The sequence below is a fragment of the Dasypus novemcinctus genome, chromosome 2 (assembly GCF_030445035.2).
Source record: "Dasypus novemcinctus isolate mDasNov1 chromosome 2, mDasNov1.1.hap2, whole genome shotgun sequence".
Classification (NCBI taxonomy): Eukaryota; Metazoa; Chordata; class Mammalia; order Cingulata; family Dasypodidae; genus Dasypus; species Dasypus novemcinctus.
This window is the reverse complement of record NC_080674.1, coordinates 81,610,955-81,629,662: the sequence shown is the minus strand read 5'-3', so window position 1 is coordinate 81,629,662 and position 18,708 is coordinate 81,610,955. Positions and strand designations below refer to the sequence as shown.

At 44.3% G+C, this 18,708-nt stretch overlaps 1 protein-coding gene across 1 annotated transcript in view; it reads left to right on the top strand.

Annotated features, from left to right (window-relative positions):
- Window positions 1-3,283: 3,283 nt before the first annotated feature.
- The window catches only part of SERINC5 (serine incorporator 5), a 111,511-nt gene continuing 96,086 nt past the window's right edge, over window positions 3,284-18,708 (top strand). Inside the window, exon 1 of the mRNA XM_058275404.1 lies at window positions 3,284-3,503. Coding sequence (XP_058131387.1) covers window positions 3,477-3,503 — 27 coding nt within the window. The 5' untranslated portion in view covers window positions 3,284-3,476. The remainder of the gene's footprint in view (window positions 3,504-18,708) is intronic.

The window sequence follows — 18,708 nt, the reverse complement described above, 5'->3', positions numbered from 1 at the left end:
GTTTCTTGAGCTGGAAATTAAATTTGTAATGAAGTTTTCTAAATTTATTAAACTAGGAAACTAGGAAAAAAGTGGGCATTTACAGTGATTTTTTTTTCTTGAATAATATATGTGTATCACTGTTGTTTTCAGCTCAGTTTGTAGCATGTATTTCTAAACTTAAAATTGACTTCTCCCTCCTAAAAAAAGGCAAAACTGAAAAATCTTCACATTCAGGAAGAAAAATGCACATTATAAGGGAATTATTTATAAAATGTTATATATAGATATATAATTATGTTGTATAAATAAGCTAATTCAGTTAATTTAAGAAAATTTTTGTGGGAGAAATATCTCACGTATCTGCCAAGTGCTGAAGTCTTATTCAAACAGGTCTGTTACTGCTTGTTCCCGAAAAATCCACATCAAAAGAGATCAACGTCAAATGATTAATACCTACGTTAGTTATGAACACCATGTACAACTGTCTTCCTTGCAAAAGCCCGCAGAGTACTGAAAATAAAAATTAAAGTGCCGCTATTTCATATTATGTCTGTTTACATTACTTCCATTCCTGTTAACCAACCACAGATGCAAAGGATGCTACAAACCAGACCTTAAATTGTAACTTTTCAGCCCTCAGAGCCAAACCTCCAGATCTGCCCACATTGCTTTGAGATCTTCCAGCAGGTAGAGAGAATGAGCATGCAGATTATTTCTTATCGTCTTTTAAGTTCTTTTTTTCCCCTCTCTCTCTATTTTTTTAAATGTTACATTCAAAAAATATAAGAGATCCCCATATACCCCCCCACCCCCCTCCTCCCACATCAACAACCTCTTTCATCATCATGCAACATTCGTTGCATTTGGTGAATACGTTTTGGAGCACTGCTGTGCCACATGGATAATCGTTTACATTGTAGTTCACACTCTCCCACAGTCCACCCAGTGGGCCGTGGCAGGACATACAATGTCCAGCATCTGTCCCTGCAGTACTACCCAGGACAACTCCAAGTCCCAAAAATGCCCCGACATCATATCTCTTCTCTCCTCTCCCTACCCTCAGCAGCTACTGTGGCCACTTTCTTCACATCAATGCTACAATTACTTCCATTACTAATCACAATAGTTCCATAGTAGAGTATCAGTAAATCCACTCTAATCCATACTCTATTCCTTCATCCTGTGGACCCCGGGATGGTTCTGTCCACTCCACCTCTATATCAAGAGGGGGCTTAGATTCCACATGGATGATAGACTCAATTCTCCAGCTTGCAGTTGTAGGCACTCTTGGCGCTCTGGTGTGGTGGTTAAGTTCTTTATTAATACTAATCAGGGGTGTCAGTCAGTGCCTACAAAGAGGCCAGACACTGGATGGCATGGTTTGTATTGACAAATAGATGTAATTCTCAGAACATGTACTATTCGCCTCTTTTGCAGATGAAGAAATTGAGGGTCAGAGAAGTCACCCAGCCAGCATCCTCCTGGCTTGGGAGCTCAGGCTTCCACTATCCTCTTCCACTACCTTGGGGCAGTCTGCAGATCCCGGTCATGAAGACTTGTGGTCGCTCAGGGCTGTGTCTCTCCTCACTCCGCCTCTCCGCCCCCAGCTGTTACTGATAGACACACAGACTCCTCCATGTCGGTGTCGATTTGCCATAAGGAGCACAGGATTCAGCGTCAGGGGGCCTAGATTCTAATTACCGGCTCTATCCCCGACCCAATGGTCCACGTTAAGGGTTCTCGGCTCATGGAGTTTCCCCAAAAGGTGAGGGAACCGCCGAGTCCCCGCAGGCTCAAACCATTGTAGATTTGAAATGCAGATTTCACACCGTGCCTTTTCTCGGGAAACTGCCAGGCTCTTCCCTGACTGTGGGAACTCTAAGCACTCGAACCTGTCTTGCCCCGGGGAGGCGGAAGGTGAAGTGAAGTGACTGCTACAGCTAGCTAAAAGTCCGGCTGAGACCCTCCGCTTCTGAAGAAGTCTCAGACCGTCACCCAGCCGGTTCCTGCGTTGGTCCGATTTTGTTTATGCTGTTGTTTTGAGTTGGGGTCAACTGTCATTACTTTCCGTGTATCTGTGTAGGGCCTGCTCCATTTTCTAAATGGGGCGATCTGAGATTCTGGGAGCTCCTTAGCAATTGATAACTGGAGGACTGGTACCCACGCGACTTTTCTCCTAGTGCAGGGGCTCTTAGCAAGGGGTCCATGAGCTTGAATTGAAATTCAAAAAAACAGTATTTTTACGGGGATGGGTTGGTACCGGTGAGATATATGTATTAATAATAGTGTAACGTAGACTTAATAAGGGGTCCGTAGTTTTCACCTGACTGGCAAAGGGGTCTGTGGAACAAAAATGTTTAAGAACCCCTGTTCTAGTGCCTAACTCTGAATCTGTCTAACAAGATAATCCCTTGCTAAAGGCTCCAGCCGGAAGTCTAGCCTTGTTTCTTGCGCGTGGGAACTACACACGTGGATTTTAGCTTCAGTTGTGCTTCTTTTCCAGCTGCGAGGCTTTGGGCAAGTCATGAAAGTTCTTTTACTCTTCTTGAAGGAGTGGCTGTGAGAACAGAGCTGGGTAGGTAAAAGCACTAGGGGGGCTCCCTGCCTTTTCATGCAACAATTACTGGCCACCCTCCTTCTAACGAGTCGGAGGCCAGAGGCAGCAGGGAGGCAAACTGGGGGATGCACTCCCTGGGCTGACCTGTGCTCCCAGCCGGGTTGGGGAGGAGAGGATGAAAAACAGACCAATATCCAGTGGAGCACTGTAAGGGCTCTTAGAGGAACCCTCAAAGCAGTCGTTGGGTACCCCAAGGCAGAAAAGTCAAGTGTCCGGGGACTCACCGGGGACTCGAGAAAGCTCGGGCAGAAATGACCGCCCCAAAGTTGGCAGATGAGGGAGGTAAAGGGATTTCAGGAACAGGGATCCTGTGGATGTCCCAGTTGCGCGATGTAGGGCGCAGGCCAGCAGCCGGGGGTCCCCGGAGACCCCACAGCGCCCGTTCAGAGCCGGGCATTGGGGAACTGATCCAGAAAGGATCCAAGGCTGGAGTTAGCAACCAGCTCTTTGGCCGGTGCTGAGGTCGGAGGGGCAGGGCGTGGCCGGGTCCCCGCACGAGCTCGGGGACACCCAGCCCGCCCGTCGGCAGCCCCGCGGCTCCACCGGGAAACTACCGCCGCGGCCCCGCCGCCTGACGCCAGCGGAAGTGCGAGCTCGGGGCTAGCCGGCTCCGCCGCCGAGCGCCCGGGAAGGGGCGGGCGCGGGGCGGGGCCGCCGGTGGCCCCGGCTCGAGGGGGCGGGCGGAGCGGGGCGGGCCGCGGCGGGGCGGGGCTTGGCGGCGGTTGTTTTTACCCAGGCCGCAGTGCCTCGGCGCTCAGCTGGCGATTCTTGGCGTGCGAGCGTGATTTGGTCTGGAGAGGGCCGCTCGCGGCTCGGGAGGATCGGGAGGGGCGAGCGCGCGCTGGCCCCGGGCTGGCCCGCAGGCGTCGCCGCCGAGATGTCCGCGCAGTGCTGCGCTGGCCAGGTGAGCAGGGCCGGGCGCCGCGCGGGGGGCGGCGAGGGCAGGTCGGGGCCGGGACCCCGGGCGCGCCGGGTGCAGCCGCCAAAGGCGGGGGCGGTGGAAGGTCACCTGGGGCGCGGCCCACGCTGCCAGGGTGAGCGCCAGGGGCCGAGCGCAGCGCTGAGCTGTCGGGGAAACCCTGTGTCTCGGGAGGGCGGGAAGGGACGGGGGAAGCCCGAGTGGCAACCCTGACACCTTCCCGTCTGGCCTCGGGGACTCCGCGCGGAGCGAGGCGGGCAGGGCTCGGACGGAGGATCCCGGCGGTTTCAGGGGCGTGTCGCGTCCCACCGGGGCACTGGGCAGTGGGGCTGAACTGCGCAGCCAGCCCGACACTGCCTGCCAAATGAAACTAGGAGAAGACGTGGGTTTGGGGAACGTCTCCTTTCCGGCGCCCTGAGTCAAACTCAGGTCCAGCAGCCCAGGCAGGCTGCACTTGGCATCTCGCAAGGCTAGAGCGTAGACTCTGCCTTCGGGTTCCTGGATTACCAGGCGCAGGTCTGGGAGCGGGGAAGGCGCAGCCCTGCTGCCCGAGTTCAGCGACCTAACCCTATCGCGGGGCAAACGCGACTGGCTGCCTCGGTGGAGCGGCAGCCTTCCTGTGCCTCTTTTTGACTGACCTTGCCGGAACCTGTTTTGTAACTCTTGCTTATTAAATCGATATCTTAAAACTTAAGCAATCTATGTCCAGGTGTCTCCTACTGGTTAGTAAGCAGATTTAGTAGGTTTTAGCCCTTTTTAATGCTAATTTCATGCCTTCCTGCAAAATCTGAACAAACGAAGTAGGTAAAAAGCATTTTGGATATCCGGTCCCACCCTCCCTGCTCCCCTATCCTTCTCAACGTGTGCATACAGAGTTTTAGTACAGTGTTTTCACCAACGAATGCTGTCGGTGGCATTCACGTCTAGGAGTGCTCTTGCATCCTGATAAGCGCAGCTTTACCGTAATTGAGGCCAGTCCTTAAGTAATTAAAATGTTGAAACTGTGGGCTTCCATAACCGGCCGTTTAAACTGGCAGATAATCCGTCATCCTTTCGGTGGCCGTGGAGTTATCGCTTGGTTTTCGGAGTCTAATACTGTGCCTGGCTTGCGTTCAAACTGTCCTTTCAGAGATGAGGAAATTGAGGCTTTTGATCGAAGTGAAAAATGTTTTTTTTTTTGCCAGAGTCAGACAAGGAGAAAGGGGTTGTCTAGTACCTTAACCAGGGCTTCTGAGACCAAGAAGGAATGGAAAAAACTATTATCTGAATGTTAAAACCTCGAGAAACATTGCAAATCTTGTATTATTGTTTTCAAGTACTTTATCTCCAATTTGATGCAACACTTTTCATTACATAGTAATTATATTATGGATATTTATGGGCATCTGTCCTCCAATTCCTTGAAAGACCCTTGAGGCTTTTTGTAACCCCCAAGTGCCTAATTTAGGCCCAGCAAATTATTACAATTGCTTAAATGGATCTTCTGAAAGAAATATTGGTATGGTTGGTATTTTGGCGGGATATAATGACTTGTTTCTAAAATTCCCCCTCCCGGGACTTTGGAAAGGACCAAGTCCTGGCCATTCATCACAGGAATATAAACGTCTGCCTACTCTGGGCTGCTTGAGGCATCACTGTGGTGGTTTCCTACCCTGCAGGGCATGTGGATGGGGTTCTGAAGTAGAGCATTAAAAACAACTCACAGCACCACCAGAAGCTATCTAAGTCTACCAGTTCTCCCTCTCCACCTTTCTGCTTGAGCATCTGCTACGTGCCAGAAGCTGCAGCTAGAGCAGTGAGCTATTCTAGATGGAGGAGGGGGGAACACTGTGTCAACCTGTAAACAATAGAACAATGAAAGTAAGTATTGGTAATGTAACTGGGCTGTGGTGCAGCTGCCTTGGTTAGAGTTGTTGAAGCTTCTGTTAGAGAAGATACCCTTGGAACTGAGACCGATCAGTGAGAGCCAGGGACTGTGTAAGCAGCCTTCTAGGCGTGGGGTGTTAGAGGAAGTTAATGGCAGGCCAGGGTGGCTGGAATATCATAGATGAGGTAGAAAGCCTGAGAGGTGAGCAGGGGTGATGTGGCCAGAGACTATTGGCAATGATTGGAATTTGGATTTCTTTCTGCTTGTAGTGAAAGGCCTTTAGAGGATTTTGAGCAGGGGGCAGCTATAATTTGATTTACACTTAGAAGATCACTTTGGTTGCTTGAAGACTAAAGAGGGAAGGTAGGGAGAGCTGCCAGGGCACGTCATTCAGTGAATAATCTTTGGCTGCCTCCTGTGTGCAAGCACTGTTTCAGGCTTCGTGGTGAACAACACTCCCTCACTGATGGAGCTTGAGTCCTGGAAGTCTCTTGCTGTAGTCCAGGAAGGGAGTGTGATACTTCAGTAGTATACAAAAGTGGTAAAAGTGGCTACCGTGGGACATCATTGGCTTCTCGATATTCTTTGAAGATAGAGCTGGTCTTTTGTGTGGATGAGTGTGGAGTATGGAAATTGGAGGGATTTGATTTTTGGCATGAACAAATGGATAGATGACAGTGCCTTTTTTTTTTTTTTTGAGGTGGGATAGAGGCTAGTAGAATGGCATATTTGGCAATTTTGAGTTGTCTTTAACTGAGGATCATCAGAATAATGTGTCACTTGGGAAAGAACCCAGGCTTTGGACTCAGACCTTGGCTTAGATTGGGAAATCTGGACAGTCAGGGCTGGTGTGACTGTGGATAAAGTTACTTAAGCTGTATAAAACCTCAGTTTTCCTTAACTGTGGAGTGGGTATGATGTTAGGGTCTAGGGTTATTGTCAAGATATAATAATAGACATAAGGTCTCTAATTCAGGGTTTGGTACAAAGTTAAATCTTTGTGGACATTTCCCACCCATTCCAGGAGAGTTCCAGGTCATTTTATTTTATTTTGTGGGTTGTGCTTAAGTTGTTGGCTAATGGAGGCAGAGAAACAGGGGGATGGTCACTCTACATCTTCTGGGGACAGAGCACTATTGCAGGTCTCTGGGGATATGGTGATGAACGAAGAAGAGAATCCTTGCCCTTCTGGGGAGTGGAGGTGTGGGGGAAGTTAGCCAGAGAAAATGACAGTATATTGTGCACTGTCCCATCTCTGCTGACAGTGAAATGAGATGTGTATCTGAACAATGTAGGCAGCTCTTCAAGGCAATTTGAGAATAAGGCTTGGCAGGGTTTACTGTAGGCAAGTATAAGCCTTAATGATAATAACAATAATTGAAGTTTATTTCATGCCTATTTCATGTTTATTTCATGTGCTGTGTGTCTTTACATACATCATGTCATTCATTTTTCCCAACAGTGGTGTGAGGTGGGTAGTGTTCTGTTTGGCCTTCTTTTGCAGGAGAGGCAACTGAGGCAAGTGAAATGAGTTCACTTGACCAGGTTCACATAGTGGTGGAACCAGACCTTGAATATTCATCTACCTGACTCTAGAGTTGGAACTCTTAACAGCTAGACTGCTATTACTTATTATTATTGTTACTACAATATGAATAAATAATGAGTAACTTGTAAATAGACTTATGGCAGTTTTGAATGCACAGCTATTAGGTTGTTTTTGGTAGATTTTGTTTTGGTGGCTGCCATAGTTGGAAGTGGGTGAGGTTTGGCTTCTCCCTCTTAACCTGTCCAAGGTTATAAAGAAAGCACAAAATCTCCTGCCAAATTCTGCCACACCTACAGATCTTTATCGGCAGGACACACAACAGTGATGCAGCCTCTTCTGAGGCTTCATGAACTTCCAGCTCTTTGCCCTTCTTGGTGCTTTGTCACGCACCTTGTGTGAAAAGTTCATCTGAGGCGGATGTGACTACTTTCTAGTAGGCAGGGCTTGGCTAACGGTCTGGTTGGACTTGCGCAACCAAAAATCTGCCACACCAAAGGACCTCATTGATGGTGGAGGTCCACCATGCCCTTCTCAGAGTGAAGACTCACTCGATCCTTAGAGCTAGTTCTTGCAAGGGCAGGAGTTTCCAGGCAGTTCATATTTCTTGAACACTAAGGTTTTCTGCAATGAAACCCAGTTTTAATATCTTTTGGGTTAATTAACAAAGCCATGGATGCACCAGGGACTCTCCATTTCTCACTTTATCATGCTGGTTAACAAAATCTCCAGGGTTGACCTGAGTTAGAGGTAACTCCTCTGATGAAACTGAATGAGCCTTTCCCTGTGCAGCAACTGACTGCCACTTGTAGATGGTAGATGAAAACACAGTGTCCATGTGGACTGCTTTAAAAAGTAAATTACAGACCACAAAGTAATGAATCCCCTGAAATGCCCTTCCTTCTCTGTAAAACCCAAATCAGTACTTTTAAGATCCAGCTTAAGATGAATTTCCTCATTAATGATCTTTCCTTGTTTTGAGAGGCTTCTTAGAACTCAGACCTGTCCACACCACCAAGTAGAAGATCACATGATGCGTTATATCATTTCCCCTTTACTGTATTCATGTGTTTCCTCTCTCCTCCTAGGCGAAGCACATGCCATGACTTAGCTGAACTCTTAGTTGAATGCTTTTGGTTACAAAACTCAAATTACTGTTCTTTGTTTATAGTGATTGGCAATGTTAAAGCCTCATTACATCATGTGTTGTTCCACTCATGGAAGGGATCCAGGCCCCCAAATTCATTCTTTCCATGACTGGTGTGCTTCTGAATAGTGAGGAGCATTTGTGAAATATAGGAGCAAAATTACATAGTTTATCACTCAGAGAGAACCATGTTTTGATGTTTTATAATTCAGTCACTCATATTTAAAATATGTAATCTTTATTTTTTGCAAAAATGGGATTATGTTGGAAAAGGTATTTTTTTTAAAGATTTTTAAATTTTTTATTTATTTCTCTCCCCTTCCCCGCCCGCCAGTTGTCTGCTCTCTGTGTCCATTTGCTGTGTATTCTTCTGTGTCTGCTTGTATTCTTGTCAGCGGCACCGGGGATCTGTGTTTTGTTTTGTTGCATCATCTTGTTGCATCAGATCTTTGTGTGTGGTACCACCCTGGGCAGGCTGCACTTTTTTTGCACTGGGTGGCTCTTCTTACAGGGTGCACTCCTTGCATGTGGGGCTTCCCTACGCGGGGGAATCCCTGCATGGCACGGCATTTCTTGTGTGCATCAGCACTGTGCATGGTCCAGCTCACCACATGGTCAGGAGGCCCTGGGTTTGAACCCTGGACCTCCCATGTGGTAGGCAGATACTCTATCTGTTGAGCCAAATCTGCTTCCTGGAAAAGGTATTTTTTATCCTACTCTTTTTTACTGAATTATGGGGTGGCCAAGGAAGTTTTTAACATGCACTAGTTACTAATGTGCAAACATTAAGTTTTCTGGACTTAGACATTCAGGTGTAGGTGTTCCTCTACCTTTGAACATGATTCCTACAGAGGCGTTAGAGTTGAATGTGTGAAGGTCACGTAGAGGCTTATGTGTTAATAGGTGTGGGTGATACCCAGCAAGACCCAAGTCCTGAGACACCAGGGCTTCAAAGAGAGGAAGAGTTTGTTTGCTCAGGCAAAGAGGATAGTTGCCTTAAAAGCCCCCCAAAACTGCCTCCTGGAACAACAGTAATCCTGATATTTATAAATATCTGACTTAGAAGTTTATGCTAATGAGCAATTGGGGTGGAGCTGGCACAATTAATGAATTTTTCCTTCATTAATAAACACTAAGGGGCTGACCAAGATGGGGATATTCAGACTGGACTAATCATAGTGGCAGTGTTTTAGCTGGAAATTGCCATATCAAAGTGAGGTCTTTCCAATTTCATTAATTTCATACATCACCCTTTGGCTATTTTATAATATAAAGGCATCTATATAATGATTTAGTAATCACTTATTTGTTAATTCTTTTTTTTAAAAGATTTATTTATTTATTTAATTCCCCCCCTCCCCCGCTTGTCTGTTCTCTGTGTCTGTTTGCTGCGTCTTGTTTCTTTGTCTGCTTCTGTTGTCGTCAGCGGCACAGGAAGTGTGGGCGGCGCCATTCCTGGGCAGGCTGCACTTTCTTTCGTGCTGGGCGGCTCTCCTTACGGGGCGCACTCCTTGCGCGTGGGGCTCCCCTACGCGGGGGACACCCCTATGCGGGGGACACCCCTACGCGGGGGACACCCCTGCATGGCAGGGCACTCCTTGAGCGCATCAGCACTGCGCTTGGGTCAGCTCCACAGGGGTCAAGGAGGCCCGGGGTTTGAACCGCGGACCTCCCATGTGGTAGACGGATGCCCTAACCACTGGGCCAAGTCTGCCGCCTATTTGTTAATTCTTAACCCTTGGTCACTTGTGTGTTATATGCCCACAATATTAAAAGTAATAAAAAAAAATCCCTGAATTACATCCCCTTTAGATGCCATGGTCAACAATATATTCCAGTCATTTTCAACATCTTTAAATTTGATATTTTTCTTTAGAGTTGCTTACACAGATACTGACTGTCCTAGATGGTCTTTAAAGAGTCCCTGTTTTCCTGCTGTATCATGCCCATCTTTGTCTCAGAGTCCTGTGCTTCATTCATGTTTATAAAACAAGGACAAAATGCAGTAAAATGCTCACATAAATGCTCTTACTCTACCAACAAAGGGGTGATTTTGCTGAGGTTGAACTGTTACTAATACAGCTTATTGGTGAGCTGTTGCAGGAGGGGTAGTTGGAAGATGTCTTGTGTAGTGGAGTCTCCTTCAGGTTGTTGAAAAGGTACGTCTCTCACACTTACCTTGAACAATAGTAGAGTGAAGGTTGTGGTATGAGTTGGACAGTTAGCATGAAGGTTGCTCACTCCGAGTTGTTTTCTTGGGCTGCTTTATAGCTGACCTGGGCAAGCTGACAAATAGCTTTGGGCTGCGGCAAGTCTGAGTGGGATGACTTCTCTGGGAGGATTGAGGGGGAGGTAGGTCTGTAGGGAGTAGAAGGCAGTGTCTGACTCATCTGTCTTTGTTAATGAGAAACACCCCGTCCCTATTGCTTGCTTTCTGCCCCCTGTTTTCTGAGTAAATATTGCCTGTAGATTTTCCACAGATACTGACTGTGAGTCCATGATGAGGCTGGGGGAGCTTACTTTTTAGTTTCCCAGGTGTTTTAATGTAGATCACTATTTTACAGAAAAGGTGGAGCTGTAGTTAAAGCATCACTCACTTGTATTTCAGAGCAGGACATGACCAGTTCATCTATGATAATTTAATACTTAAAAGGAAGTTCTCATATAAGCAGGTATGTCTGCAGAATTAGCCGTGGGATGCAACTTTTTTTTTTTTAAGTAGTTTTTATGGGATATGTTCACACACCATACCATCCATCCAGAGTGTACAGTGGCCCTCAGTGTAATCACAGAGTTATGCATTCCTCACACAATCAATTTTAGAATATTTTCATTGTTCCAAAAAGAAAAATCCCATGCTTCTTTATACCCGCCTATTTTTGACGTTTAGCATTGGTGTGGTACCTGCAACTCCTTTTTACTCTTGACTAAGCTGCTTTTTGTATTTTAAGAAGGCAGTCCTACCGCCCTAAATATCTTGTATTATCTCTGTCCCAAGCCAGGCAGTATCATTAGTGAACTTTCATTACATATTGGTCTTTTCAGTTAAATTTAGGGTTAAGATTAGATGCCTAGAGCAGTATCGATCAAGTTACTAATCTAAACCACTGTGATTATCCCGAGATATCAGGTTTCCCGTGTAGTCCAAAGCAAACCTTTGCAACCTAGTTAAAATGTATTTTAAAACAAATTTCCAGGGGGATATCATCATATCTTCTAGCTTGTGTATTGATATTTTAAAAGATTTTAGAACATTATCTGGGAGTCAGCAGTGCATGTAGGAAACTCAAATAGGGGATTGATTACATAAAACATCTGTTTGAATTTTCAAGAAAACAGGATTTTACTTTTGGCTTTTCCTCTGTGGGTATGCCTTATGAGATTAAAAGTTGAGCTTGTGTTTAAGGAAAGCAGCTGTTGTGGAAAATTTAGTTGAGTGGGTTTTTATCGAAGAATACATTTTGAAGGTTGCAGATTTGAAGTATATTTACAGTATATAGTGATAGCGTGTTTCCCCCCATGAAAACTATCTGCTGTCTAGTCAAAACAAAAGTAGGAAAAACACGTATACACAACTCTTTAAATCTTATTTATGCAAAGGAAGCTAGGGAAGATGGAATATCCAACTTCTGTTTGTTTAAGTACCTTTTTTATAAACCGGCCAACTACATTTTGAAACAAAGCCTATAAAGTCTTTGTGGAATTTATTTTTCACGTTTTTTTTGTTCTCACATTAACTCTCAGTAATTAAATAGAGGGCGGAATCTCTTAATACTCTGAACCATGACATCTGCATTTCACCAGAACTGGGGAGGAATTCAGGGTCTTTTGTTCTTTACTTAGATGCTCACTGATCTCCAGTGGCCTTCTCGGAGACAATGACAGTATTTTGTAACCATAGTAATGATATTGTTCTCTGTGACAGGATTCTATATAAATATGAACTTTTTTTTGGCTTTGGTAGCATATCCCTAATGACTCTAGGAAATGGTTGAATTGTTTCAATTTGCTGTTTTTTTCCCTCTTTTTAAATAGCTAACAAAACCCCTAAAGCAATATGTCAATTGATAAATATTCATTGGGTACTTAGAATAATACAAAGGCAGTCACTCAGCCCACTTTTTTTTTTTAAATTAGAGCAGTTGTAGGTTTACAGAGAAATCAAGGAGAAAATACAGAGTTCCCATATATTCTCCCCTCTCACACATTTCCCCTATCACATTTTGTGTTAGTGTGGGACCTTTGTTACGATTGATGAAAATACTATTCTAATTATACTATTAACTGTAGACTAGGCCTGTTTTTGAGCTTGGGAGCACCATGTGAATTTTCCCGTGTGAGAACCTCGCAGTCTGGATTGTGGGTGTGTGTATTTGTACCTGTTGTCCCTCAGGAGGGGGCAGGCGATCCCTTGGGGGACACTACCCAGGGGAGCACAGAGAGAGCAGGGGCCTCATGAAGAGGCTGTAGGGATTTGTGCTGAATTGAATAGTGTTCCCCCCAAATTCACATCCACACTGAACTTGAATTTGGAAACCTTTTATTTGGAAATGGGTCTTTGCAGGTGTGATTAGTTAAAACGAGGTCATACTGGATCAGGAGATATGACAGGTGGCCTTATTAGAAGAGGGAAATTTAGACACACAGACAAACCCAGGAAGAAGGCCATGTGACCATGGGGCAGAGATGGGAGTGCTGCGTCTGCAAGCCAAGGAAAGCCAAGAACGGTCTGCAAACACCGGGCGCTCCTCCTCCTCCAGCCTCGAGAGAGCACTGCCCTGCCTATACCTTGATTTCAGACTTTGAGCTTCCAGAACTGCGAGAGAAGAAATGTTTTAAGCTACCACCTTTGTTATGGTAGCCCTAGGAAACTGATACAGAATTCCAGGCAGTCCTGTAGTTACACACACGTGTGTGTGTGCGCGCGCATGCGCTCATGTGTTCTGAACGCTTTTTCCAAGAAGTGGGTCCATCCCATTTCTCAGCCTCTTCACGGAATCTTATGTAGAATGGAAAGACCGACAACAGAACTCTGAGCGACATCACCATTTAACAATACAGACTTTTCCTGTAACAAACAAGGAAAGAATTAAGTGAGGATAGAGCTGCCAGGAGAGGGAAGAGCGTGCAGGGCCAGGGCTGTGAAGGAGCATTGGGCCTTGTCAGAAGACAGTAAGAGAAAGACCAGAGTGCGCTGGGTTTTAGCAGCCACCGTTTCTAGGCTCTAAAGTGCAGGGGGTTGAGGAGTCCTGGGGAGCTGACGAGCTAGAGGGGTAGATTATTGTCTTTTGAGAAACGGGGCAGTGCTGGAGGGAGTTCTTCATTTCAAATGGGAGGGATCTGAGCAGTTTCCAAGGTAAAGGGACAGGTCTGCCAAGAGCATAAGAAGGTTTCTGGCTAGCCCTGAAGGGAGGTATTTGGACGGGGTGAGAAGAGAGACTTGGACACTTCCTGCCCTTGAGTGGAAGGTGTTGGCGTTCATTTAGTCTAAGTTCCCCCCAAATTTAGTCTGGAGGGACCCTTTATCCTCTTTGATTCCCCGCCCCCCCTTGTTTTCTGTAATGATTTTTGAATCTGATGGAGATTTTCTTCTTTGGAAAATGCTAGGGAGGCATGTCTAGCTCTGGAGATATCTAGGACTTGCTTGGTGATTTTTGAAGCATATCAGGCAATCTGAGAAATTCTGGATTGGAAGAGGCCTTAAAAGCCATCCCTTTGCATTCCCCATCTGATGTTGGAATGTCGTTTTTAATGCCATTGCTAAGTGTTCATCTGGTAGTTTGTTTGAACCTCTCCAGTGATGGGAAGTGCCCTACTGTTCCTAGTTCTTAACATTCTGAGCCTCAATTTATTTGTTTGTAAAATAGAGGTAGACTCCGTCTTGTGATTATTCTAAATAACCTAAGAAGATAAGTAAGGCTCTTTGTTATCTGTAAAGTGTGACGGGGTTCAGGGTTCAATGCAGGAAGTAGAGGCTACTCTAGGTTTTTTGTTTTTGCCTGTAATCAAAACTTTATTGAAAAATTGACATCAAAATAGATAATTGTAGGAAGCGGATTTGGCTTAACTGATAGAGCATCCGCCTACCACATGGGAGGTCAGGGTTCAAACCCAGGGCCTCCTGACCTGTGTGGTGAGCTGGCCCATGTGCAGTGCTGATGCGTGCAGGGAGTGCCATGCCATGCGGGGGTGTCCCCTGCGTAGGGGAGCCACACGTGCAAGGAGTGCACTCCATAAAGAGAGCCGTCCCGCATGATAAAAGCGCAACCGGCCCAGGAGTGGTGCTACACACACGGAGAGCTGATGCAGCAAGATGACGCAACAAGAAGAGACACAGATTCCCAGTGCTGCTGACAAGAGTACAAGCAGACACAGAAGAACACACAGCGAATGGACACAGAGCAGATAACTGGGGGGAGGAGGGTAGAAATAAATAAAAAATTTAAAAAATCTAAAAAAAAAGATCATTGCTGTATATGTTAAAAAAATCAAACATAAATTCCATTCTTTTGGTAGGTTAACTAGAATTAACTGAATTGTAATGGCATTCTGCAATGTAAAACAAATTCTTGAAGTTGGGGGCATCATTTATTAGTGTTTTCTTCTAAATAAACATCTTTCTGTGACTCTGGCCCTTCCTCCCATAGCCTGGCACAGGACTGTTGAACAACCTGCACAAAGAACCACTGTCTGAGCTGTGGCTGAAAACCATTGTAATCGTGTAGCCACCTGGACATTTTACATCCATAAAATAAGAATTTGGACTCTGAGCTAGCCGTTTCTTTTTATGTTTTTTCTTTTCCTCTTCCAAGGATGAATGTCATAAATCTCTAGCCAAAGGCATGTTGATAGTCTCTACTGCTCTAGGTATTTTAACCAGAGGGGAATTTAATGTAGGAAATTAGGCATTTAAAAAAGAGGATCAAGAATCTGGGGGCTGCCTCTGGAATTCTTGAACCTAAGAACATATTACCTGGTCCAGAGGTCAGGAAGCTGCTGCTGTTTGTCACCTATGCAGCTGACGGCTCGACACAGGAGTCTCCTGCAACTGCTTGCCTGGCAGCAGACACCACAGCAGGAAAGAGGCCGCCACTTTATTTTTACCTTCTAAATATCGTTGAGTGTTGGTAATTGCCAGGACCCTAACAGCAAGAGAGTCTGGGAAATGTGGTTTAACTTTCCATGTTCTTCAGTACTGGAAGACACATAGAAGGAAGTGGACATGGTGCTGAGTGAGGCAGCTGGCCATATCCAGTAGAAGCTCTGTTGAACATCACACATCCTGCCTAGCATAGCTCAACCAAAGGGAGATGGCAGCTGCAAAAGCAAGGCCCAAGCATTGGGGGGGGTTGGGCCTAGAGGTAGGAAGATGGACATGTGTATTGTATAAACATTTCATTTCTCACCTGCTCTAAGGGAGTGGATCCTTATTGGATTTCCTCTCCTAGCCCTTCTCTGCATGATTATTTTCCCCATCACCAGTAGCTCGATCCCTCTCCTAAAGCATAGTTCTACTCATGTCCCCGCCTGTGTGATTTTTGAACACAGAAAAGGGTGACTATAATGGATTTTCTAAATTCAAGTCCTTTGTAGGAATCTGTTAGGAGTTTATATCAAGAAGACTCTTATTCTAAATAACAATGTGTTTAATACATGTATATAATAATATCCACTCAATCATTAATCATTAAAGGTATTGGTAATTTGTATGTTATTGGAGGTTTTTTTGGTTTGTTTTGGATGAATTTTCTAAGGGGTTTATCAATTTTATTAATCTTGTCAAAGAACCAGTTTTTGTCATTGTTAATTTTCTCTATTTTTTATTTCATTGATTTCTGCTCTTTATTTTTTCCTTTTCACTTAGTTTGGGTTTAATTTGCCCTTCATTTACTTGATTTTTTTTTTTTTTAAGATTTATTTTATTTATTTCTCCTTACCCCCTTGTTGTTTGCACTTGCTATGTCTGTTTGTCTTCCTTGTTTCCTTAGAAGCCACTGGGAACTGAACTTGGGACCTCCAATATGGGAGGGAGGCGCCTAATTGCTTGAGCCACCTCTATTCCCTGCTTTGTTATGTCTCTCATTGTGTTTTTCTTCCTGTGTCTGTTGTTGCATCAGCTTGCTGTGCCTGCCTGTTGTGCCAGCTCGCTGTCTTGCTCATCTTCTTGTAGGAGGCACTGGGAACCTCTACTCCTTGCTTTTGTTGTGTCTCTCATTATGTTTTTCTTCTTGTGTCTCTGTTTCATCAGCTTGTCACTCCTGCCCATTGTGCAAGCTAGCTGTATTCTTTAAGAGGCACTGGGAACCGAACCAGGGATCTCCTGTGTGGTATGTGGGAGCCCAATCGCTTGAGCCACATCTTTCCTACTTGATTTTTAAGGTGGATGCTTAGATCATTATTTTAAATCTTTTTTTTTTTCTTCCTAAAATAAGCAGGTACTCAGTAGTTGAGCACCTGCTTCCCATGTATGAGGTCCTGGCTTTAGTTCTTGGTACCTCTTTTAAAAAAGAAGCTGCTGAAGCCATATTTGAATCCTACACATTTTATGTTTCCATTATCATTAAATTCAAAATATTTCCCAATTTCCCTTGTGATTTCTTTGACCTCGAGTTATTTAGAAGTGTTATTTAATTTCTAAATATTTTGGGATTTTCCAGTTTATGCTCTTGATTTTGAATTTAATTTCTTGGTAGTCAAAGAACATACTCTGTATGTTTTCATTCCTTTCATATTTTTTCATTTCATGGCCCGGAAGACAATATACCTTGTTCCATGTGCTCTTGAAAAGAATGTTTATTCTATAATAATTGAATATAGTATTCAAGTTGGTTGATAGTGTTGCTCAGATCTTCTCCATCCTTATAATTTTTTCTTTTTGGGTGGGGTGGGTGGGAAGTCTTATTTTATCATTTACTGAAATTTTCCAAGTGTGATTGTGGATTTGTCTTTCCCCCATAGTTCTGTCAATTTTTTTTTAATGTATTTCATTAGCTGTGCTAGGTGTATACACATTTAGGATTGTCATGTCTCCTTAATGAATTGATCCTTTTATCTTTACAAAATGATCCTTTTTTTATCTCTGGTAATGTTCTTTGTCTTGAAGTCTTTTTCTGATATTAATATGGCCATGCCTCCCTTTTGACATTTAACTCATCTGTGTCTTTATATTTTAAAGTATCTCTTATAAACATCATATATAGTTGGGTCTTGTTCTTTGTTTTGTTTTGTTTTTTTTAATCTCCCCACCCCTCTGGGGTGACTCCCTTGTCTGTCTGTTTGCTGTCTGTCTGTCTCCTTCAGGTGGCACAGGGAACGGAACAGAGGACCTCCCAGGTGGGAGCTGAGTGCCCAACTGCCCCTTGCTGGTTGCGGCATCTGCTCATCTTCTTTGGGAGCGACTGGGAACTAAACCCGGGACCTCCCATGTAGGAGGTGCCCAGTTGTTTGAGCCACATCTGTTCCTGGGTCTTGTTTTTGATCTATCTCTGCCTTTTAATTGGATATGTAAATCACATACATTTAATATTTATATGATTGAGCTGAAGTCCATATTGTTTATTGTTTTCTGTTTCCCCTTCTGTACTTCATTCTTCTCTTTTTGAGGGAGCTTAATTGAATACTTTTCAGTATTCTACTGTATTGTCTTTTTTGTTGTTTAAAATGTTGTTCCAGAGGAATTATAGTATTTAGCTCCTTGAAGAAAGAATGTGGTCAGAATTTCACCATTAGTGATGGAAGAACTTATAGGCAGGTCAATTTAGATATTTATTGAATCCTTTATACTAAATGATGAATTAGTTGTAACATAACCTGAAAGTCTGTTTTGAAAACAGTTTTTTCTGTTTTGGAAAAATGATATATAGTTATCATAGAATATTTGGGGGATACAGAACACCATAAAGAAGGAAGTACATATCACTTGTAATAACTGTGGAGAATGTAAGCATTTTGTTGTTTTTCATTCTAGTATTAAGATAAAATAATTTGGGCCATACTGTATGTACTGTTTTATAACCTTTTCACATAACGTGAACATTTTCACATTATAAATAGTCTTAAAAAGCAAACATTTCAATGGCTACACTACATTTAACTGACCATGTTAATATCTTTTTTACTATTTGACTTTTAGTAGACGTTCAGTACATTTTTCTCTCAACTGTCATAAATCACCCTTAGACGATCATTCTCCTTGCCTGCGCCTCTTTAGGCTAGGGCCCTAGAAGTACAGTCAGTTCTGCCATAACACAACATAATATATGCATTCCTAAAAATCACCACACTATGCAAAACTGCATAGTAAAACACACAGATCTTATGGGAAAATGAGTTTAGGAACACAGTACTCAAAATCTTCACCAGTGACACATTAAATATTAGAAAACTAATAAAGGTGACCCGTGTGGTGAACTGGCCCACATGCAGTGCTGATGTGCACAAGGAGTGCCCACGTGCAAGGAGCGCCACCTGTAAGGAGCGCCACCCGTAAGGAGCGCCACCCCACGCGGAAAAAGTCCAGCGTGCCCAGGAGTGACGCCTCACATGTGGAGAGCTGACGCAGCAAGATGACGCAACAGAAAGAGACATAGATTCCCGGTGCTGCTGACAAGAATCCAAGTACACGCAGAAT